The sequence below is a fragment of the Oxyura jamaicensis genome, chromosome 9 (assembly GCF_011077185.1).
Source record: "Oxyura jamaicensis isolate SHBP4307 breed ruddy duck chromosome 9, BPBGC_Ojam_1.0, whole genome shotgun sequence".
Lineage (NCBI taxonomy): Eukaryota > Metazoa > Chordata > Aves > Anseriformes > Anatidae > Oxyura > Oxyura jamaicensis.
Window position 1 is genome coordinate 21,066,234 of NC_048901.1, and position 23,903 is coordinate 21,090,136.

Here is a 23,903-nt window from a genome sequence, read left to right on the forward strand (position 1 = left end):
GAAAGTACAGAACTTTTTTGTCAAGCTACCTGACCTTCCCGCAGTGGGTATTTTTCTTCCTCAGAAGAAACTTGCTCCACCCAGTTTCCAAACAGTCTTGCATCAATTTCATGCAGCAGGAAATACCTTGCTGTATCTTAACAATACCTTGCTCTATGACTTCCAACATTTTTCTTGGTTTCCTACAAGATCTCTAAGAGTATTCCATCGTGAAAACGTTTTATGACAGAGAGATGGAGGTACCGAGCTTGTCAGGATATCCCATGCAAGATTTAACTTTATGTGGTACAGTGGCTACTTGTCTGCATGGAGGCTGGGCTTTGCTCTTTACACCAGGCAGTACAAAGCAGCCACTACCACCTACATTTGAGAAGTAATGGCATAATTCAACTCTGATCAATTACGATCAGTTCAGAGGAAGAAGCGGGCATCCCCATAGCAGGGAAAGGCTCAGAAACAACATGTAGTACAGAACTGGAAGCTACGCTAATGGATCTGTAAGTTTCTTACTCCTGAGACTTAAGGCGTTCACCACCACCTCCCCTTTGCGGCTGCTGAGGTCTTTGAACCAGTAACGCAGAAAGGCACTCTGGGCAGGCCCTTTCCTGCCCTTAACCTTCACACAGCCCTCTCAAAACACCACACCCCCTACAGCTAATGCTCCAGACTCTTAACATCCCATTTTCTGAAAAAGAATTTGAGCAGCAGCCCGCGCCCCGCCGGGCCCCTCACGCCGCCATCCCACCACCACCTCCCCCGCCCCCCGGCCCCGCCGCACGAAGCCACAAGATGGCGGCGGGCGGCGTCACATGGCGGCGGCCCTCAGCGCGCCTGCGCAGCGCCTCCCCGGGAGGGAGGCGGCAAGATGGCGGAAGCGGAGTGAGCGGCTGGGCCGAGGCGAGTCTCCCGGCGGGACGCGCGGAGGAGGAGGGGGAGCGGCAGCGGCAGGGCCCGGCCAAGCCGCGGCGGGGCGGGGCGCGGAGGCGGGGACCGGCGCCCTGACAGCGCCCCGGCCGCGGGCGGCTGCGGTGGGCCGGCCCCGTGAGGGTGCGGGAGCCTCCTCTGCCCCCCTCACGCCCCTTTCTCCCCGGGGCTGGGGGCGGAAGAGCGCCGCGGGGCCGCCGCTCGGGGCTGGGGGAGGCCCCGGCCTTGGCTCCGGGGGCTGTCGGCCCTCGGGGCCCGGCCTGAGGCGGGCGAGGGGCCCTGCCCGCCCGGCAGCCCCGGGGTCCCTCAGCGCCGCGGGGCGGGGGCTGCGTTCGCGCGGAGTGTGGCTCTCAAAAACCACTGTTTTGGCTGAAAAATAACGTCTGAACCCTGTGTAACTGCGCGGTTTGGGCGAGATTGGCGTGTTGGGAGCGTGTGTGTTTGGGGTTTATACAGAAATCCGCCTAGGGGTTAGGCTTGGGGAAAAATTGTGTTTATTTTCTGTGTCTTGTGCGCGTAGGAGTTCTGATGGGAGGTGATGAACGGACTGAGTAAATAAATGGCTTAAACACTTAAATACCAATTTCCAAATATCAATTACGGTTGCAGAGTGTCAGTAGTGTTTGCTTTTACCATGTCTCTAGGAAAAATCAAAGTTTCTCAAACATGACTAGCGACATGCTGTGTATGCGCATGCACGGTGTGTGCTGTGCTGGTAGTCCAACGTTACTGGTGTAAAACAGCAGATTTTTCTGACCTTACTTTGGATTTTTATTTTGACCAAAGCCGTTCCTTAAGTCTCAGAACAGCAAGAACAAAAACCTCTAAATATTTACATCATGCGCAGTATAATTTGAAACGATGTGGCGTCTAATACTGTCTCTATTTGAATAAATGCTTCTTCTAAATACAGTTTTTTGTTGTGTTGTATACTTTGAGTCCACTTCTAAACATATAGCGGTTATTCGAAGTCAGAGTTCGTGCGATTTCTAAAACCCACCCGTCAGAGAGGTCCTTCTGAGGTGATACTGCTCACAGGCAGTGTCACAGTACAGCCCCCGTTGTTCACTTAGCAAATTTATTTGTAAGTTAGGAGTTCTGCTTTTCTGATGTTGAGTAGTTAGTGAAAATTTTAGAAGACTATTTTTGATTGTATCTGAGACCTGTATGTTATAACTAAGCGCGGTCTAGTTACATATGCAGTGTTGCCCTGATCTCCTTTACGATGCTGTAAAAACATTGAAATTCTGTAGCGTTTTTAATGCTTTCTGTTATAAAGGATCCATCTGCCAAATTGTTAATGGATTCAGGGTCATCTTGCTAAAAAATAACCCTCAATTTATGCATGTCCTTTTTTCCTTTAAACAACCGGCTTTTCACTCCAAGTGACGAGAGGTTTTCTAACAAGTGTCATCTCTTGAAGCACCTTCCTGTGCTTTCAGCCAACAGAGGGCATGGTATTTCTGCGTGTCGGTGCTGCCTGCTGCAACTCTTCACTCTTTGCGTTGCGATAAGACTTGGGGGGTGGCAAGTAAGCCTCGTGCATCATCTCTAATTGATTTGGGATCAGACGTGCTAGAGGAGGGCTGGAGATGCACGTCAGTGCCAGGCCGTGCTGATCAAAAATTTTTGAAAATGCACTTAGCTAAAGAATTATCAACTAGTGTTGAATTATCAGCTTCTGATTCAACTTGGTGCAGTGAGACATGTTGCATATCTCACTGATAAGTCTTTAATGTGGCTAAGAACTAAGAAAATTAAACATGCAATGTTATTTTTCTTAGGCTAATTTAAACAGTTGCTTAACTGCTCCAACAAGCTAGACAACCTTAGGTGTAAATATTTTGATGTGCATTTAATGCTCTCTGGAGAAGACTTTTTTCAAGGTACTTTTCATTAGCAGTAAGTGAAATTAATGTAAAGCGATCTTAGAAGTGATGCTGTTTTCATTGTAACTGAAGCGGTTAATGCATCAATGTTAACAGGTGCTCTCCTGCAGGTAGATAAATAGCATCTATAATACACAACAGATCTGTATTTTTACCAACAAAGCCATACTTTTCTTCATTTCTGATAGTAGGATCTGTGCTTTGAAAGCAAGCTTTATTGCCACAAATTGTCTTTGATGGCAAAAGATGGGAGATATCAACACAATGATGGGCACAAAGTCCCTAGGGGACCGTGTACCTCTTAAGGTTTATGTATTCCAAGTAATCAGGACGTGGCATCATGTGCAGTGCCAGTCAGCCTGAACATTTTTCTGGGGAGAGGATGTTGTGAGTTTTCTACTTGCAAAGTAGTCGTGTTTTCAGAGGGGAAGGTAGCAGATTGGCAGCGCTACGTTCTGCTTTCAGCAGCGTGAGCTGAAACTCCTTAGTATGTTCCTGTTTGATGCAGCACCCCGTGGGCATTTTGCTGGGGACTTGGCAATGCTGCTTTTTTTTTTTTTATTATTATTTTTTTTCCCTAGTACATTGCAGCTCTCTAAATGATCATTTTTCTGAGTCCTTCCTTATTGTAAGGAGGACATACTTCTCCCTGCCTGCTTTTTTTAAAGCATCCTTTGAAAAGCAATGAACAGCACCTATGTTCTCTGTTAAACATAATACTAAAACTGAAAAGATAAACAACGCTCATACGCTGAGAAACAGGCTTCATTGCAGTTTTAATGACAATGTTTTTGGAGAGAGATTATACTCTGCAGCAGAAGGAAGTCTTGTTAGGCTAGGAAAAAATCACTGGAGATTCTTTTAGGTAATTTTTTCCATAACTGTGGCTGTATTTGGGGAGGCATTGCTGTAGAAAGTAAAAGCATTTTCTCTACAGCTTTTCGTTCTTTTTCCAAATAGAACATGTCGCAGAACATGTCGCCAGTGATGTTTGGCTAGAGAATGTTTTGCTGAGTGTGCAGCATGGACAGCCAAGGGCTCCTGTGCTGTGCCACGGGGGTGAGGGATGTGGCAGTATTTCTGTGCAGCTTGTGGGAAGTTCTGCATGCATTCCTAAATTGCCACCTATTGCTACTCTTGACGCATCTTAAAAGTTCAGAACCGCGTCTGTCTACAAATTACATCAAGTAATAGCAAATGCTATGAACCTATCCATTTGCAAACTGCCTGTTATTCTATCTCAGAGAAGCTTAGATTTTCTCCTTTACGATCTGTATGTGCTGCTCTTCTCTTTGTGAACCACTTTCATTTCAACTTCAATCCCGCCAGGCTGGACGAACGCTGCACAGCTATGGAGAATGAACCCAACACAACGACGTGTTCTGCATCTACAACTACTAGCACCACCACTTCCACGTCCCGGACCCCGCTACCGCAGATATCTGTCTACAGTGGCTCTGACAGGCATGCCGTCCAGGTACCGGGCCATCAGATGTTATTTCCCTCAAATACATGCGTTGCACAATGCTTTACACAAAAGTAACTTTCAATTCTTAATTGCTGTCTTTCTCAATATCTAACTTACTGATTTTCATAAGATACTGTTCATAGTATAGGTATCAGACCACTTAAGAATAGTGCAGTGTGCAGGCCTGCCTTCCAGATAATGGGAGAGAAATGCTATTGGAAAACTTGATTTTTCACCATTCCCCAAGGGTATGGACTATGAACATAAAATTTTCCATTTTACCACAAAGAGCTGTTCACTCGACCACCATTGACTAGAAGGATCCAGAGGTATCTTTGTGTGTGTAACTGCTTCTTGGATCCATCCCCATTTTGCTGTTCTTTAGGGAAGATTACCAGGAAGTTTGTACAGCCTGCTGTTGGGTTTGATAATTGAGTCTCGTGTGCTATCCTGATCTTTCAAAAAATAAAATAAAATAGAATATCACGTAGGATACGATGATGAGAGCCTAAGAGACTTGGATGTAGTGTTATGAAAAATGCTGTACCTACATTTGGTAACTTTGCTGAGAAAAGTGGTGGTGGAGCAAGTTCAGTGTTATACAGTTGATGTGAAACAGATGTATTTGGTTTTATTTCCTTGTAAAGGTAAACTTCAGCATCATGTCAGTATGGTGTGTGCTTTGTAATTGTGATTAATTACCTACTGATTCATCACAGGTTATTCAGCAGGCCTTGCACCGTCCTCCTAGCTCAGCTGCTCAGTACCTCCAGCAGATGTATGCAGCCCAACAGCAGCATCTAATGCTGCAGACTGCTGCTTTGCAGCAGCAGCACTTAAGCAGTACCCAATTTCAGAGTCTGGCAACTGTACCACAGGTGAGAGCGAAGATTGCTGAAAAACAGTGGTTTACTACTTTCTGGAGTAGGACTACCGTTCTAGAGCATTGTCAAACATAACAGCTTAAGTGCCTGAGCTTTCGATGTCTCACAATGATTTGCTGTTATATTTTAATGACTTTGTTCTTTTAAATTGTATCTTCCTCCAAACTATTTGGAGGATTTTGTTATAGATGCTCCAATAGGCGTCCATTCCACGCTTAACTGCATACATTATAATGCATCATGTAAATCATCAAACAGGAAAAAATGTATATATTAAAAATAGACTATTTCAATCTTCATCCCATGGTTTTTTCTGAAAGTTAATGGGGAAACAAACGAATAGCCATGCATCCTAGTGAAATCAAGTTCAGGTAGTGAACATCTGGTATTTTAGTGTGTCTTGCCACGCATCTGGCTGCGTTATAAATAATGGCAACATTCAATTTTAACTCCAGCTGCAGCAGTGTAGGAAGTAAATGACAATGCTGTGTTTCATTTCTGAAGCAAAGCTTTTAACATGAAAGGAACACCAGAGTAGACCCATTGTGAAAATTCAAGCAGTGGAAAGACTTCCTTTGACCTCAGTTGACTGTGGATTGAAAGTACTGTCGTGCAGGGATAGGTGGCAGTTAATGTTTTTACATGTAGAAATACTAAGAGTTAAAAACCTCAGGGGTAGATACAGCTGTTTGTTGTCAGAACGAGGATGGACTCTTCTATGCTCCTGGCTTCTATTTCTTTACCTTTTCCATTAGATCATGGTAACATATTGACTTGTTTTTTTTTGTGATGGATTTGTGCCTATATTGTTACTGAGATAGAGCGAAAAGAATCAGACTGGGCAAGTCTAAGAAGTTGTGTTCTGCAGTCTATTAATATATACATCTAAATCACTGTCCCTGTATTCATCCAAAGGTCTGGAATAGCGTACTGGTATACACACTTGATGTGCATACATAAACTGTTGTTCTAGGGGAAGTGAGGATGTTCCTCACAGCATTTATAAAGTTTGTTTTAATTTTAGATGCTTCTAAACGTAATAAATTACAATGTGAGTTTTAATAACAATAGTTTTAATGGTGTCACATTCTAAGTTCTGAGCACTGTAGGTGATGAGCTGATCAGTTAGCTCCGTCATTAACAGTTTGATGGGCTTCACTTCTGATAGTTATCGTTCAGGTCTTGATCTTCAAGAGTCTGAGTGCCTGAAAACTGCAAGGAATTCGAGGCATTTGACACCTTGCAGATTCCAGTTCAGAGCTTGGAGTGCACTTTGAAATCCAATTCCACTGAGTCGAGCAGTTTTGCAGCTAACTCAGAGAGAGGGTAATGTTAGAGAGGGGTGTTTTTGATGGTTTATGCAATAATGTGAACATCGCTTAAACACTTTTTGATTTCAGTATTTGACGCATATTCTTGCTATCTAGGCAAGCCTGTCAGGTGGGAGGCAATGTACTTCCCCCACTGGGAGTGTCACTCAGCAGTCAAGCATGTCGCAGACCTCGGTACGTAACTGAACAAAGCCCTGCATCCATTCTCAACCCCTGTTGGTTATATAATAACTATTTGGCAAAACAAAAAAAGATTTTAGTATTTAAATTTGTGTGGTTAAAAGGAGTATTAGAGAAGCACTAAATGGAAGTATGGTGACTCTGTAGCAAGCGTTGGCTACGCTTCCAGTGTCGTCCTCTCGTCCCAATGCTAGTGTTCCTGGCTGGCGTTGGAGGCTTCCCTGGTCCCAGCCCACTCTTGGTGCTCTGAGGGGCAGCTGCTCACTCCGTGGGCACTAGTGACTGTTCAGACCACTGCAGGAATCACTCTCTGAGCTTTCATCTCTTACATGATTTCTTACTGGATTTTTCACATTAGTTTCTTTGTTCAGGGCACTGTTGTAGTTCAAAATCATAACTCTGTGTACCAGTGATTAAGGAGCACCGAATCTAAAGAATCCAAGTCATTGCTCAGTTATATATGTTAAACTGGTTAAATTCTTTATAGCTTTCATTCTTTTGTCATCTTTTATCATGCATCTTTTATGCATTTAAATTACTTTATCCATATCCTAAGCATGTGTTCAGGTTTCAGTTGTTAGCGGCTCCGTGTTCATGCTGCATTTCCTTAAACGACATCTTCAGATATGTAATTTGCACAGTCTTCTATGTACACTTCTACAGTTGTCTTCAGTAGGACTTTGTTAGTCCTACAGACATCCTGCTTATTAATCATGCCCTCAAGCTGTTCATGGCTTCAGTGCATAGCTTCAGTGATTTAACTGTTGTTTTTTTTTTAAGCTCTCATAGCACTGCTTTGGCTTACAGTCGTTAGAAGTAAAATCATTCGTTCATTATTAAATTTAGGAGGGAAAGTTTTCAAAGATGCCTGATGTTAAACTAACAGAATAATTGGGCTTGGATTTTCAAGAAAATCTCAAAGTGATCTAAAAGAGCTGGGCACTTAACTCTGTTTGATGTGTCAGTAGAAACAAAAAACAACCAGCTTTTGCTTGAGCAGATGCTAAAAAGAATTTTTCCAGGAGCATTTAATATGAAACTGTAGAAAACTTTAGTCTCAGATCAAGTGTGCATATGAGGAATCAGTGTCAAAGTTTGGCAGCACAAACAGGCACCTTGGTCGAGTTTCATAACGAGCATCTCAGAAGTTGTCCGTCCAGTCAGATAATACAAGCATTTAAAGATATTTGAGTATTAAAATTCAAACATTTTTCTTAAAATACGACAAGCTCATGCTACATATTATGTAAATATGTATTTCTGTGAGTTGTATTTTTTCAGGCTTCATAACATTGTTGTTTATATTCATTAATGCTTACTACTGTATACTGCTAAATATTGCTTGTCATTTGAGAAGGAAAATACAGTCTTGCCAGAATTTAGTTTTGTGATGTTTGGCTCAATACATTTTTGATATCTTTACAGTTCAGAGGTTTCTACTGACCCTCCCGTTTTTGTCAAAGGCTTTCTGGCTTTAGACCCTAGGATGATTGAATTTCCATGACAGAAGCAATATTTTTGTTTCCTTAGATTAACCTCTCCACCTCTCCTACACCTGCACAGATAATAAGCCGTTCACAGACCTCCAACACCACCAGCAGCAGTATTACCCAACAGACTATGTTGCTGGGGAGCACCTCGCCAACCCTGAGTGCAAGCCAGGCTCAAATGTATCTACGAGCTCAAATGGTAAGTTTGGATTTTTTGTTGTTGCTTTTGGTTTTTGTTCCCTCAAATTTTACTGTTCCAGTTCTTATTTATGTTATTTCTAGAAATTATAAGAATTTTTCTTTAGTTTCAGGTAGCATTGAGGATTTAGTTACTAATCTTTGTGTACATATCTCTGGAACACTTTAGACGTCAGAGGAATAAAAGGGTTGCTGTAGCTTAATTCTGTCAAAATTTGTTCAGATGTTATACTGTTTGTTAAATTGATCAAGCATGGGAAAAAAAAGAAAAAGAGCATGTCTTACCTGGCTACCTAAAAGGCATGTTAGAGTTTATGTTCAGGGTAGGTTTTTTCCATTACCTTGGTTACGTTCAGAGCTCAGACTCTTGAGGAAAATTTAATTGCATTTAGCTAAGATCGTTCTTTAGGTTACTGTCTCTAGAATATGACTTGGATATATACCTTTCATTCTCCTTAGGTTCACATGAAACTCGTCAGGTTCTTCCCAATTCCTATTAATGTGGTGTTTCCATTTCTTAATGGGCAACTTCGAAAAATCAGTATAGTGATTTTACTTTATTTAGTGTAATACTCTGTGTAGTGAGTCTTGTTTGAACTGATCCTTACGGGCTGTGTGGGATTTCATAGGAATTACTGAAGTGAATGCTCAGGTTGTGATCACTGCTTGGTGGAGGCCAAAGATGCTTCCACGGCCAGTGGGAGTTCACGACTAGAGCTTTCTAAAGTGTTACGTTCAACTACATGAAACAGGAAAAATGACTGTTACGCTAAACCAAGACTCAGAGGACTGTGACTGCAGTGGTGTATAAAATTAGATGCAGGCATGACTTCTTTCAGGACCTGCACCTGTGAAGCGTGTTTATGAAAGTTTGTTCTTTTTCTGAGATTTTTTTCTTAAGCTGTCTCAGCAATGGTGTTGTGCGATGTTGAGCTTTTTCTTTGGTGGCTCTTTTCCCACGTTTATTGAAAAAGCAGTGTGAATTCAAGATACGGATTTAAAGATCAAACACCAACAATTTGACAGTAAAAGGATTTCCTGAGTCTTCGGTTTGTAAGCAAACCTAGATGCTGAAATCACCTAGTACTAGTTAACAGAAAGTTAGGAATTCATCATGTCACTGCCTTTCAGTATGTGTTACCAAATTAGTGGTGGAAGCAATATGGGATGAGATTGCTGTTTTTCATAGTAGCAATCTGTCTCAGTGACATGGATTTTTGGATGCGGTTTTCATATCTATTTACATTAAGTTTTCATCCAGACTCTACCTCCAATTTCTTGCTTATTTCAATAACTGCCTTACATCCCAGTTTTGAGAGAGAAACTTACTCTGTTGGTTTCTGTTTAGGATGATATTGCAAGATCATTTTGCTCTTCTTGGTAGCATGTCAAACCTCTTGCAATCTTTCAGTGTTTCTATCTAACATATCAAAATCAATGTTTTTCCTTCCTTGTCAAGGATTTCCACTTTCTGTAAAAAGGTCAAGTCTTATCTGTAGTTAGTTTATAACAACAGCCTCATCACCAGCTTGGTTCACTTCTGGCTAAGTAACTTCATGTTTTCTTCCTAGCTGCTCCTTGCAGTTGAAGTATCTTTAAAAGTAAGGGAGAGTGACTAATGGTCTCTCTGCAAAGCCTTCCATGAGACTTGCCTTTGCTGTGCTGTCACTGAGGAAATCAGTGACAATTAGGCATGCCAGTATACTGAAATCAGTAATTTGAGGTTGGTTGTGCAATATCTGTTCTTGCAATGAAACTTAATTAGTGTAGTTGAAGTCGATATAAAGCCCTGTTTGTTAAGTAACACTGTGACAGATTGGAAGATACTCCAGGTTTTCTCTCTTTACAATATTGTAGAAATTGGCCAACTCTTTTTTGCCTTTGTTTCACTCATTTGTAATATTGGAGGGAAAGTCTTTTTTAAAATGCTTATGTGAAAGCCTGTGTGTGTGTGTGTATATAATACATGTTTCTGAATATGTAGAACAAATATTTTACATGATTTAAAATTATCATTTCATTGTATTTACTTAAACTACTGCAATAAATTGTTACCAGAATAAGTTCCTCTAAAAGTAAAAAATAAAAAATAAAAGAGCTGTACATCTCTGCATGTAGCTTATATATCACTCTTTAGAATAAAATGTTGCCTTTTTTTTTTTTAAACATATTTTTCAACGTTTCAGTCTGTTACATGATATTTTTTTTTCTTGCTTAACAGCTAATTTTTACTCCTGCTACCACTGTGGCTGCTGTCCAGTCTGACATTCCTGTTGTCTCATCATCTTCCTCATCTTCCTGTCAGTCTGCAGCTACTCAGGTGAGCTTGTGTCCAGTAGAGTGTGCCAAAACTGAGGAGTAAGGAAACATCGTGCTTAAGTTTTACTTCCTTATAAAAATTAGTAATGGGTACTGTTTCTGTACATCTTTAGTGTTTTCTGTTTACCATCATCACATGCTTAGAGGTGATCACGTTATATGTAAAACTGGGGTCCTGGATACGACACTTCAGCTCTTCATAATTCTCTCTCATCTTTTTTATTACCTTGAATAACTTCACATTATCAGCTGAACTAGTGTTGTCATTGCACTGAAACACAAAATTTGTATATGATCTGGAAAAACATCTGGGACAGCACGGATCTCTACGGAATGTTAGTCACCATCTCCTGCTGTGAAAAGCAAATGTTTGTCCAACATTTATGCTCTCATGAAAGACCTTTCCTTCTATTGTAGGGATTTCTTTAAAGGACTCTGCTAATGGACTTTGTTTTGAAACTTTTTGGAAATCCAAGTAAATTACACCAGTTGAATATTCTTTGTGCTTGTGCCTGTGGAGCCCTTCAGAAGATTCCAATAGATCTGTGAGCCACTAACTGCTTTACAAAAGTCATATTGCTTGTTGTAGGGCACGTCTGGTTCTCTGTTAGAATTTCTAGTACTCTAGCAATTGGAGGTGCCAGGTTGACTATTTTTACTTCTACAGATCTTCCGAACTACTTCTGAAAAACCTGTATTGTGCTAGTTGCACCTTCCAGTTCTCTTGAGCCAAGTTTGGAAAAAGGTTTCCTTCTGTAGATACTCTTCTGACATTTAATTCTTGAGGTCATTTAGAACTCTTAAGGTTGATAAAGCCCAGTCTTGGTAATTTGGTACTCCATTTTATAGCATAACCAGTTTATTTTTAAAAGATAAGTGTTTGGCAGAACTTTGCACCTAGAATGAATAACCTAGAAAATAAAAAAATAAAAAACTTGAGAGTAGTTGCACTAGTTTTAGATAAGCTTTCATTGTATTCTTTAATTAAGCAATTAATTGAACACAGGAATGAAAAATCGCCTTGTTGTAGGCATGGACAAGGCTTGCAGTGGTAAGCAAAAGGTTAACATCCCCCAAAGCTATTGAATTTAGCTTTTAGTCAACCTTCCACATCTAACTTTTTGGCCTTCAGACAGAAAAAAAATTACAGATTCAAAAGATGCAGGGTACCATGTCCTTGCTGAGTCGTGAAGCAGACTGCCCCTTTGTTACACAAGAAGCTTTGTCAGTGAGCAACGTGAGAAAACAAATTCCTCATTTTACCTGCTGTACTTCTGAACTCTTTCCATATCACCTGCTGAGTACCATTAATTTCATGCTGCTGGTTTAAAGATAGCTGAGTAAAATTCAGGGTGAAGGGGGAAAGGCTTTACCTCTGAGATACAGTGAGAAAGTGAAGCAATGCCAATCTCTTTATTCCCACCTCATCATTCTTTACGTTGCACAATTTGGTACATTATGTGGATAGCGAGGACTCTGAAAACATATCCAGAAGCTGGTAGCTTTGTCCTTACTGGGGGCATTGTCCCTGTATCCTGCTGGTAGCTGCCTTCCCAGTCTGATCTAATTTACCTTTATTCTGATACTTTCAGTAAATGAGCAATTAGGTCCTATATCTTCTGCTGCAGCGCTTTTGTTTTTCTTTAAAGGATTGTAGCAGACCAAGTATTTTTTTATAGGTGATACTGCCTAGCTAGCATAACAGCTTTGGGAATTCAGTGCAGTGCTGTGCCAGGAAAATTGGTTGTATTGTTCTTGTTACTGCAACAGGGTGTTAAAATGGGCAGTTAGCTAGGTCAATTTTATATGAGGGAGAATAGGAGCTGGCATTTATTCTCTGCCTGGCAAGCCTTTCTTAGCATGTTGGGCTCTTTTTTTTTTTTTTTTTTTTTAACCTTCTCTTTCCCTTTTTTATGAACTTTCAGCAGACCATGCTGGGATGCTGGGAGAATGAGTTTAACGGGAACCTTACCTTGATTATACTGTAGGCTGGACTGTGAGACCTGGGCTTCTGTTTATCGCAGGGTCCTGATAAAAGGTCATGGTAAAGCCTTCCTACTGTTGCTTCCAAAATCTACGTTGACCTTTTGCTTCCCACACTGAACAGATTCATCTTAACTGCAGAAACAAAGTCAGAGGCTGACAGCAGAGTGCTTGTGGCACTGTGGGAGTTTTCCATGACTGGGTTTATTAGGTCAGGTATGTCCTTCATACGTTTCAGAAGCATCCCCTTCAAAAACACAAGCTGGAACGGGAACTTATTTTGGACTTCGATGGTCTTCAGGAGTGACAATATTCAATTTGGAGCATCTTGTTTAGTGTAAGCCATTAGGCTCTCACAAACTCCAGAATAATCTCATCCCAGTTGTTTTATTTGCTCAGACATCTGCTTATTCGTAGACTTTTCTCCCCTTCTGCAACAGCTAGGATTGCAATAAATGCATCATGCATGCCAACTAGGAAACAAATACTGTTGTTTTCAGAACAGGATTTGAGCACACCCTGTGGTAACACACTGAACAGTGAGAAGGAAAATGTCAACTAGTTCGTTACACAAGTACTAACTGGAATGAGGAAGAGCATAAATAATCAAAAAGTGGATGGCAATAATTAGTCCTCTTTTTTTTTTTTTTTTTCATGTAATGCATGGCATACATTAGTGCTCTGCAAGGGTAGTCTTTGTCCTTGAAATAAAATCTTAGCTCAGCACGTAGGAGTGGAAAGCTGGGGTCAAGAAGCTGGCTGCGTTATAACACACATCAGTGAAAATCACTGACTAATATGCATTTCAGAAGGCTTGCATTTTGTTTTATGTGACATTAGAGCTGTGGTGGAAAGGTATATTAACATTGCTGTAGAAATAACATACTCTCAGGTGTATTAAGACACAAATAATATGCAGCACATTCTTGTCACTACCACTACTCAAGGCTCTGGTTTAATTTAGGCTCTGCAAACATACTCACCACTGTATTTTGGTAGTGTCTGCATAAAAATAAAATTGCATTTGCTTCAGATGTGTTCTGTCATTCACTTTGAATTTACTGTAAGAGTAAAAGGGAGAAAAAATGCAAGCTTTAATTCAAATTAGTGTAATGAACAATTATCCTCTATTTTTTTTAACTTCAATAAGGAAAAAAGACTGCTGTATCTATCACTGGAGTACCTCAAGATCACTATTTTTCTGTATATTTAGTGACTTTAAGATGCTTGGATATGGAGACTTTTAACTTCTCAGATATTTTGATAAGGTGGGATGAGAAGCGTAATATAAAATCAAGTAATTGTGTCTGTTTTTGCTGGATGTCTGTCCTAAACGGTTTTATGTCTTTGTTTACATTTTACCAATTTCCCAGGTTCAAAACTTGACATTGCGCAGTCAGAAGTTGGGTGTGTTGTCAAGTTCGCAGAACGGCCCACCAAAGAGCAGCAGCCAGACTCAGTCGTTGTCTCTGTGTGCTAATAAACCTGTAACCAGTACCAAGGGCAGCCAACCAGATCCTTCAGAAAGCAATAGAAAAGGTGATAGCCCAACTCCAGAGTGTCGGAGTACGCCGGTCACACGGACTTCGAGCATACATCAGTTAATAACGCCAGGTAGGATGAAAATGAAGCCATAAAATAAGTTATTTTAAAGTAATTTGCATGTTATAGTTCTGTCAGAATCCAGTGCTCGCTGACCAGGGTCTTTTTAGATCTTCCACATGAAGATTTTAATGTTTAATACTAAATTTACTTATTTGTTGATATTTGACATTACAGAGGATTTTGATTTAACAGAGCTATACAGCATTGTTCTGAAATCACAAAGCACAATGTAGCAGTTGCAATATACAGCTGAATCCCAGTACAAACATAATTCTCGTTACTGGCCACTGTCCATGCTCACTGTCACAACATGTCATCTCCAAACATAGTGAAGAAATATGTGGGTTGAAACCACCTCAAGCCTGTTGCTGTCTCCAAAGTCCATTTTGTTGGTTGTCTTGGCATTTAATGACTTTTTTTATATTAAGTAATTTTAAAAGTCCATTTGTAATAGTGTCTCTGAATCTTAGTGTTTTTTATTAAGTAATACATCAAGAGAAGCATGCAGTTGGTTAGATATGCATTTGCATTGCATGCAATGCATTTGCTTTTTAGCATCTTAATTTGAAAGAGTAATGGTTGTCTAGACAATTGGTCTCAATTCTGGGGATTTAGCTTGGCTTAGTGGCAGCTTTTAAAGAAAGAATAAGACATGCTTGAGTTATTGAGCCTTAATGCTCTTGGAACTTGTTTCTGGAAGGAAGGAAGTCCATCTTTACTAGCAGAATAAATAAAAAAGGAAAATCATTTCTCAAGTGGAAAAGGGAAAGCAAGAAGAGGCTTGCACATGGAGCAAAATATGTGTCTGCATACACTCAAACACTCCAAGGAATTACTAGTGAGTCACTGGTTCGCTTAAAGGTGATGTGATATCACTGGAAGTTACACTATTTTTAGATTCATACCTTTCAGTTTGTGCTTTCACATTCAGGCAAATACTTTAAATGCTTTTGCTACATACTGAACTCCTGCTGTTTAGTTTGGAGTCTCTTATTTAAAATTTAACTTAGCAGTTAGGAACAAATCATGTTGTGACATGCTTATTTCTTCCATTCCAGTCCCTTTCAAAACAAAGGTTAAATCCATTCGAAGTTGCATTAAATTCTTAAATAAAAGAGAAGGCTGGATCAGCAATGATCTTAGAACTAGCACCAAAAAGATATACATATATAATCTTATCTGCACATGTATTTTCTGTATATGTACGATGTGTGGCTATGTTAATGTATTCATTGCTGCATTTGCTTTGGAAATTGGTATATTCCTTTAAATTCTTCTTGTGCACTATATGCTGTTAAATAAAATGTTTCTAAATGTGGATCCGAAGGGTTGAAAAAGTTGTGCTGGGCTTACTTTAAAGTAAAAGCTTCCTTTCTTTCATTATTTCTATAATGTTCTCTGGACCTAAGGAAATAATTGCTAATTGCCATTTTTTTTTTCTATGTTCACAGCTTCATATTCTCCATTGCAACCTCATTCTCTAGTAAAACATCAGCAGATCCCACTTCATTCACCACCTCCAAAGATTTCGCATCATCAGCTGATACTGCAACAGCAGCAGCAAGTCCAGCCGATTGCACTTCAGACTCCTTCTGGTCAGGAGCCCCCTCCGTCACAGCACTGTCTGCCACTCCCAAGCCACGGTCTTCCTCCAGGTCCCAGCAGCGTCCAGTCTCATTGCTCACCTATTCACATCCATCCTCCACCTCTGACGTTATCTCCCACTCCATCCCAGTCAGCTCAGCAGTCAGTAGTGGTCTCCCCTCCGCCTTCTCACTCCCCTAGCCAGTCGCCCACAATAATTATTCATCCTCAAGCACTTATCCAGTCACAGGCAAACTCCCTCGTGCCAACAGCTCTTCAGCCTGAGCAGGGTACTCCTCAGCAAACTGCTGCCAACCCAGTTCGGCCAATTGCACAGCCACTTAATCTTCCGCCGCATCTTCCACTTCCACCCTCCCCTGCTGTCCATATAGGATCAGTAGATCAGCCCAGCTTGGTTTCCCCGGGCCAACAGATAGTGTCCTCCACACCACACCAGCAATATCCAGCCTTGCAGTCCACACCTATCCCTCTTGCAGCTCCTCCACAGCTGTCAACATCTTCAACCCAGATTCAACAACTGCCACTGCAGTCTGTGCAGTCGTTACAAGTGCAGCCTGAAATTCTATCCCAGGGCCAGGTTTTGGTTCAAAACACTTTGGTTTCTGAGGAAGAACTTCCTGCTGCAGAAGCTTTGGTCCAGCTGCCATTTCAAACTCTTCCACCACCTCAGACTGTTGCAGTAAACCTTCAAGTGCAGCCGTCAGTACCAATTGAAACTCCGGTGGTAAGTGCTCAGAAACCTTCTTCTAATTCTAGGATTAAACTGAGAGTGAAAAATCCTTTCTTTGATGTCATCTGTGGCCACACAGAGCAAAGTCAACCAAATCCGTGAAAATACCTGTTTTCCAAAACCATTCTAGTTGTGAAAGCTGGACTTAGAGAGACAGGTCCCAGAGGTAGGTCAATACAGTGAGGTGTTTGAAAATTATGTTCTGGGGTACCAGTCTGTCAAAACAAATCATCTTGCTGTCTTTGCAGAACTCTTTTCTTAATGGAGCAGTACTGACTCCACTATACTTTGAAAGTGCTTCAAATATAACTTTGCTTTTTCTTTGTTATGGGGACATGGGATAGTCAGGCCAATGAGATATTGCAGTCCTTCATCCTTGGCTTCTCTAAAGAATCTGGTCTACCAAGAGATTAAGGAAGACGGTGTGTTTTGTGTTTTTTCATTCATATTGAGGGTATTGGTAATCCCAATTCTCTGATACTTCATGTAAAAATTGGGCAAAATAATAGAACTCAGTTGTGCTTTTGAGAAGGTAATGTTTTACATCCTGATCTGCTAAACTAGCTGTCAATTATTAATGTAAATTAACTTTTGGAATTGTTAGGAAAATACCTTATAACCTTTTCAGTAATGCTTTTGATAGTCTTGGCATTCACTCCTGAAGAACTCAGTTTGATTACATTGCTGTCTAAGATAGAAAACAATTTGCAGACTTAAATTATAAAGCTTGCATTTTTGCAGAAGTCTTTAAATGGCTACAAGGGTATGTGTAAATTAAAATACAGCAAACCAGAAAGATAATGGCCTTGAAAAAGTCAAATTATCTGGTCTGTGTGATATGATTACACCTCTTGTAAAATTCTGCTGTTTTTAACAAAATAACTTGATTCTCAAATGTCATCTTGATGTCCCCAGAATTAATTGTTTTGTATGCAGTTGAAAAACACTATTTTATTAGATTAACATATCTTAACACTTCAACTGGTAATTTGGTTTTGGAAAAAAAAAAAAAAAAAAAAACTTCTTATGCAACTCCTTTAAAGTATTATGATAGACTGGAAATCACTAAACCAATAGTTTGCTGAATGCAGATTTACCAGGTGGAGAATGTATGTGAAGAAGAGATGCCTGAGGAATCTGATTGTGTCAATATGGTTAGGACACCGACACCGCCGACTTTGTCCCCACCAGCCATAACCTTGGGGAATGGAGAGGCGCTTAATTCAGATGAGCCTTTGTCAGGTGAGAACAGGTGTAAAGCTAAAGTAGCTGCTCTGCTTAGGAACTAGCTAGTGATGTTTTAAAGCAAAATTGTCTGATTTTCATCTTTTTTTATACTTCTAGATTATAATCTTTTAAGTAAAAAAAATTGTATGAAGTATGCTAGAAACCCTTGTGATAGAACGAATTGTTCAGTCCCAAAGGCGTAACTTACGGATGTATTTGGATAATGTAGTACAAAAATAGCTTTTCAGCTTTTAGTGTATGCTTTTATAATACCAAAATCTTAACATGAGTATCAATCTCCAGTTACTCTTTAAGTGATAGCTATTTGATGTGAGTAAAATATGCTGGTTGATTTGGTGTGGAGCTTGATTTCACAGAATTAGGATCAACAGTTAAAAGGAGCTGTTAGAATGGTTGCTTACATTGTGTGATTCTTTTGTGCATCATTTTTTGATAGGCACAGTTGTAATGCAAAAGCTACCAATGAATGTTTTTCCAGAGAACTGTAAAAGATATACCTGCCTATACCAATTTTTGTGCTGCAAATTAATGTAACTTCCCCTGATGTGCTGAATATACAAATTTCTGCTGAAGCTACAAAGACAGGATGCTTCACAGATCAGTTATGAATGTTTAGCTTGTTCTGTGCTGATCAGTTCCTGGAATAATTGAGAAAGAGAAGAGGACAGAATATTCTTCTCTGTAAATAAAACATGGCAACTGATGTTTGGATCAGATAGGATGTTTACTAGAGCTAAAAGCCAATGCTCTCCAAAATCAAGTACAAGTACTATTTTCCTACCTGAAGAAGTAGATTATTTTGTAGGTTATGAGATTGCCTGTATTTCCAAAGTATTCTTCAGAAAATCGTGTTTTCAGCAGAAATTTGTGAGTACCTATGGACTGTATATTCGCATGTGTGTATATACACACGTATGTATGTGTAATAGATAATATATGGAACATCTCTCAATATATCAGGAGGTACAACCTTCCCAAATTTGGGTTCTTATACCCAGGTTTCTGTACCTACATCTGATATTGTGTATATTTGTGACTCTGAAGGTTAGCAAGGCTCAGAACAACCCTGAAAATATTTTTTCTTTAAAAATGCCTCAGCGGCTTTGTTTTGAGAATCACATGTTTGAATAGAGTGGTTTCTGGTTTTGTCTCGTGGATTTGAGATCCGTATAGGAAGTCTAGAAGAAGGACTTTTTTCAAATGTTTTCTTAAGGCCAGCTGTGGTTATAGTTAATCAGTACTTAGTTAAGGAAAATGATGCTTGCTTGAGAAGTGTTTGGTTGTGGACTAGTCTGTCAAGGAAAATCATCTGGTTTTGAAGGTAAAGTCTAAAAACTACAGAGAAAAGCCTGTGTTACAGGATCATACGTACAAAGCTGGGTGTGTTTGTTTATCATTTCTGCTTTCTAGAACTCTGAGCGAATGTTTGGACGTAAGTCACAAAAATATAACATACTTTCTGTTTTTCAGACCATGTGGGAATACCTTCAGTGACATCATCAGTCAGTGCCTCAGTAATTAAATCTCCATCTGATCCTTCGCATGCTTCTATTCCACCACCACCTCTTTTGCTTCCAGCAGCAACAACAAGGAGCAACAGCACATCAATGCCCAATAGCATTCCTAGTCTAGAAAATAAACCTCCACAGGCCATCGTTAAACCACAAATCCTGACCCATGTTATTGAAGGCTTTGTGATTCAGGAGGGGTTGGAGCCATTCCCTGTAAGTGTAGAAGTTACGTTGAACTTTTTGCTACTAATTCTTAAAACAAACCATGCTTAAAGATGATGCTATTAGCTATATCTAATAGCTATTAGCTATTTCTAATAGCTAATAATAATAATTCAAGGTCATTAAACCTTGAATACATTTCCAAATGTTGGGGTTGACCTTTTTTCCCTGTTTGGTAATCAATTTCTTACAGCGCTTCAGTATACTTGTCTTACTTAATCTGAATTTGTGCTGCTGTTTGGCTTGCCCGTGTCACTGGATGACAAGGTACTAAATGAATCAGAGACACAGTTGAGTAGGCAGGCTGTCCAGAGATAACAACAGAGTTATTTTAGGCTAACATTTGCACTAGCTTTGTTTTACACTTGTTCCCTAGCTACCTCAATGTAAGCGATAATTTAAACCTCTGAGATGAGTCTTTGTATATAGTAGTGCTTTCATGTCAAAAACTTGGTTGTTTAAAGCACCAGCAACCCCCTTACTGAGCTCTGTGTGATTAGTCACAAATACTGTTTCCAGTCATTCATTCTTCAGTTAACCATTGTTGCTTTGCTTTTATCGCAATAGGTAAGTCGTTCATCTTTGCTGGTAGAACAGCCCGCAGAAAAAAGATTGCTAGTGGAGGGTCAAATCATGAGTGTTATGTGTGTTGAATCAGACTTGCAGAATACAAAACATGCAGACAACTCATCGGACACAGAGATAGAGGATATGATTGCAGAAGGTTTGTAGTTTTGTTTAAATATCCATTTTTCCCTTCTGGTCTGTATGTATTACAGAGTCCCATCCTGTCTGTACATCTGGAATGTTCCTCCAGTCTTTACACTATCTCTAAAGATACTGTTTTCAGATGTTTATAACTAGCTGTACATAATGACAGAAATTGCTGTGGGTGCACACGAACGTCAAGAAACTGTGTACTGTCCTGCTTAGAATGCAGTGGTCTCTAACACAACTCATGAGCTGAAAACATCAAACTTCGTCACGCAGTAACAGAAGCACTCATCATGGTTTTTTGTTTGTTTGGTTTTGGTTTTGTTTTTGTTTTTTTTTTAGAACGTGGAAATCAAGTATGTTAGGTCTGTTAGGTTGCAATAGTTATTTTGTCTTGAGTTTGTTACAGTAGATCTTAGTTCAGTTTTGTTTTCAGAAGTATTCCCTAAGAATCTTTCAGTATTAACACTGTGCTGTTTCTCAGATGTCAGACAGCTTGTCTGTTGTTTCATGCAATTATTCAAACATTCATGCTTTTGTTTTCAGTTATCATTCCTGGAAGCTGGTATTAGGCTTATGTTTGCAATTGGCAACTACTCATTAGGCAAGCTAGGAAATATCCAGTATTGGGAGGCAGCCACATAGGCAGAAGTCAAACAGAGGAGATTTTCTGATGCTAAACCAAGATGCAGATTGCATTTATATGGTAGAAACACATAAAATACAGAAGAGAAGGCTTTTAGCATCAATTTTTGGTTTCATCTGTAGTCACTTTATTCCACATGACCTGGTTTGTGCATTTTTTTTAATAGAATGATTTATTTGAAGGATGGCTCTCTAGTCTGTATTTAACTTCATTTGCAAAGTTGGTCAGGTTTGGTAGGCTTCCAGCTTCCAGTTTCTACTTCATGCGTGATACCAACTTAAGTTGGCAACTTACAACATGGTCAGTCTGACACTACCTAAGTTTTTGTTGACTTCAGGTATGCCTTTGAATCCTGATACATCAGATATGTTATTCAAATAACTATTTCAGCCTTTTCAACTTTGCATTAGTGCTTTTTTATTTATCGCCTTGTCAGCACACTAGTTAGTGAGGTAATGTCCCTATAACAATTTTACAAATCCATAGTTAAAATCTCTTAATTAAACCTTGATATGTGTTTGTGCTAGCTGGCATTAGAACTTAACAATGAGTTCTGAACAGAAAGCTAGTCTGCAATATTTGCAATGAGTTGTGTAAAATTAAAAAATGTGAATGTAGAAGATGAATAGCAAGAAGCAAAGTATGTGAAACAGATTCAGGTAAATAAGAAATGTGGAAGAAATGGATGTCTGTTTAGCTCACTGATCTTTTAAATAAATGTTTTGTCCGTGATTGCAGCCATGTGGCATGCAGTTCTGTTGCTTATGTGAACGAACACAAAATGTTACTGGTTTATGCCAGTTTAGCTCCTAATGTATTCACAGATGGTGCCTGGGGATAAGTTTGGGTGTTCTGTTTTGTTTTTTTTATGCCAAAAGGCAAGTTGGTTTGCAGAGATGGTGGCGTTCTTCTAAATTATGTACAAACCATGCTCTACCCACAAAATTCTCTTCCAGCAGAATAGGGTGTAGACATTCAGCTTGTGACATACGCTGCCTTCTTACCTTGTACTGCCTCCTGGGCTTTCCTCCATCTTTCACTGATGCTTCTCTCAGCTGCTGTTTGAGTTCTTCATGGGGAACAGGAAAAGTGCTTCCTATCACACCAATATCATAAAAAAATTCTGCGTAACAATAGACTTCAAATTGGTAGACACTATAATCCTTTTCTTTTTATATGCACGTTATCTTTTTAATAGATAAGATTCAGTGTCTTATTTGCTTTCACAAGTTCTCCTTTTGGTTGTAGCTGTTGCTTATTCAAATAAAGTATTTCCAACTTTAATGTATTATTTCATTACAGGAGAGCTTGAATTTGGACCATAAAGTGCCCGGTTCTCTTAACGAATTCTTTATAAGCAATTTGTAGAGACTATTTTTTTTAGTTCATTGCTATATTTGAGGGCATATCTGCTCGTGGCTGGTTTGCAATGTAACAAAAAAGCTCATTAAGTTCCATGAATAATTTAATCCATGGTTCGATTCACTCAAGTTCTTTTGCATGGAGAGTAAAATCTATGATTTTCTTAGTTTGGCATAATTTTCTGTTAATCAAAGTATTTTATGATGTGTTAAATACTTGAAAGTCTTCTACCTGACTGCTTAAGAAATGAAAAACTTGAACACAATTTTTTCATCAAAACTAACCTCTTTGTGCCTCACTCCTTCCTCTAGAGGGACTGGATGAAATTGAAAATGATCTTCTGAAGTGTGAATTTTGTGGGAAAATGGGATATTCTAACAAGTTTCTGCGGTCAAAACGATTCTGCTCTACATCCTGTGCCAAAAGGTACTCTCCTCTAGTTACCGCCTAGTGTTACCTGATTAATGGAGTAGCACCGAAATACTATCTGATGTTGGAAAATAAAGAAGTAGTGAAAATGTTTGCCTTCTGTGCAAATTTGCAGACTATCTCGGTACAAAGCACCGTGGTAGATTGATTTCAAGACAGATCTATAGTTATATTATGGAACTCTTTCAGAGGATGCCATGAATGCTGTTGGACTTGGAGGAATGTTGATGGGTACCATTAAAAGTTAGAAAGCGTTTGGAAATTGGTGCAGAGGTCTGTGGGCCACAAATCACTATATATTGGTCATATTCTTACTGCCTTCCCCTTGAAAAAAAAAAATCATGATTTGCATAGAGCAGAATAGACATAGTTAAACCGTAAGTTTAGTGTTTTCTAAAGCTTCTCCTTTCTTGAAAATATTAAATGCTGCTCTTTGCTTGGCAAAGGAAAATGACTGCTGATTTCTGTTTCTCTTTGAGTTTAATATACTTCTTAATTTTGTTTTGGTTGAGAGGAACAAGTCATAATCAACACCTGAATGTAAAATCTTCCATCATTACAGCTGGAAAATTGATATTTAATCCCAAATATTTTAGAAATGGGGAATAGCTTTTAGCTGCCACTTTTTTTTTCTCATCAGTGTACCTTGAGACTCCCTTTCTCTTATGTCTCCTGCTTTTTTCATCCCCAGCCTGAGACACTCCTGCTTTAAGTAGTGGGAATGTATGTTTTATTTGGTAGTTTTTGGGAAACTATTAGTGCAATAGTGTTCAGAAGGCAATTAGCCTTTCTTCCTTCGTTCTCCTTTGACCTGGGTATTAGCTAGGTAGTGAAAATGGAAGCAAAAGATGTAATATGAAATTAAGCTTTTAGAGGATGTTTTAGAGAAGTAGGATTGTAGTATGTGATAAAATCCAAAGCTGTTTTTTTATCATGGATTTTTTTTTAGAGCAGGAAAGATGGACATCTTCCAGGGGTTATCTAGATGTACTTGATCTCCCTTCAAGACAAGGGGTTAGAGTACATGGCCTTTGAGATACCTTTCTCCCTTGTATTTGTGACACCTGTTGTTGTCTTTAATTAGGCAGCGTTTCTGTAGACAACAATGTCATTTTATTGCTAAGTTGATTGAATTCAGTCCAAAAAGCTATTAGTGCATTATTTG

At 39.5% G+C, this 23,903-nt stretch overlaps 1 protein-coding gene across 8 annotated transcripts in view; it reads left to right on the top strand.

Moving 5' to 3' along the window:
- The first annotated feature begins 766 nt into the window (after window positions 1-766).
- Window positions 767-23,903, top strand: part of PHC3 (polyhomeotic homolog 3) — a 35,730-nt gene continuing 12,593 nt past the window's right edge. For 4 of the 8 annotated variants that reach the window (XR_004753350.1, XM_035335066.1, XM_035335071.1 and 1 more), the window contains exons 1-12: window positions 767-897; window positions 4,134-4,290; window positions 5,001-5,159; window positions 6,593-6,670; window positions 8,207-8,365; window positions 10,586-10,684; window positions 14,040-14,280; window positions 15,723-16,600; window positions 17,698-17,848; window positions 19,325-19,578; window positions 20,155-20,311; window positions 22,621-22,735. Coding sequence is in view for 7 of the 8 variants with exons in the window: in XM_035335066.1 (XP_035190957.1) it covers window positions 4,165-4,290; window positions 5,001-5,159; window positions 6,593-6,670; window positions 8,207-8,365; window positions 10,586-10,684; window positions 14,040-14,280; window positions 15,723-16,600; window positions 17,698-17,848; window positions 19,325-19,578; window positions 20,155-20,311; window positions 22,621-22,735 (2,417 nt within the window). In the remaining variant the exon portion in view is untranslated. The remainder of the gene's footprint in view (window positions 898-4,133; window positions 4,291-5,000; window positions 5,160-6,592; window positions 6,671-8,206; window positions 8,366-10,585; window positions 10,685-14,039; window positions 14,281-15,722; window positions 16,601-17,697; window positions 17,849-19,324; window positions 19,579-20,154; window positions 20,312-22,620; window positions 22,736-23,903) is intronic. The other 4 variants (XM_035335068.1, XM_035335067.1, XM_035335069.1 and 1 more) reach the window with 4 other exon arrangements.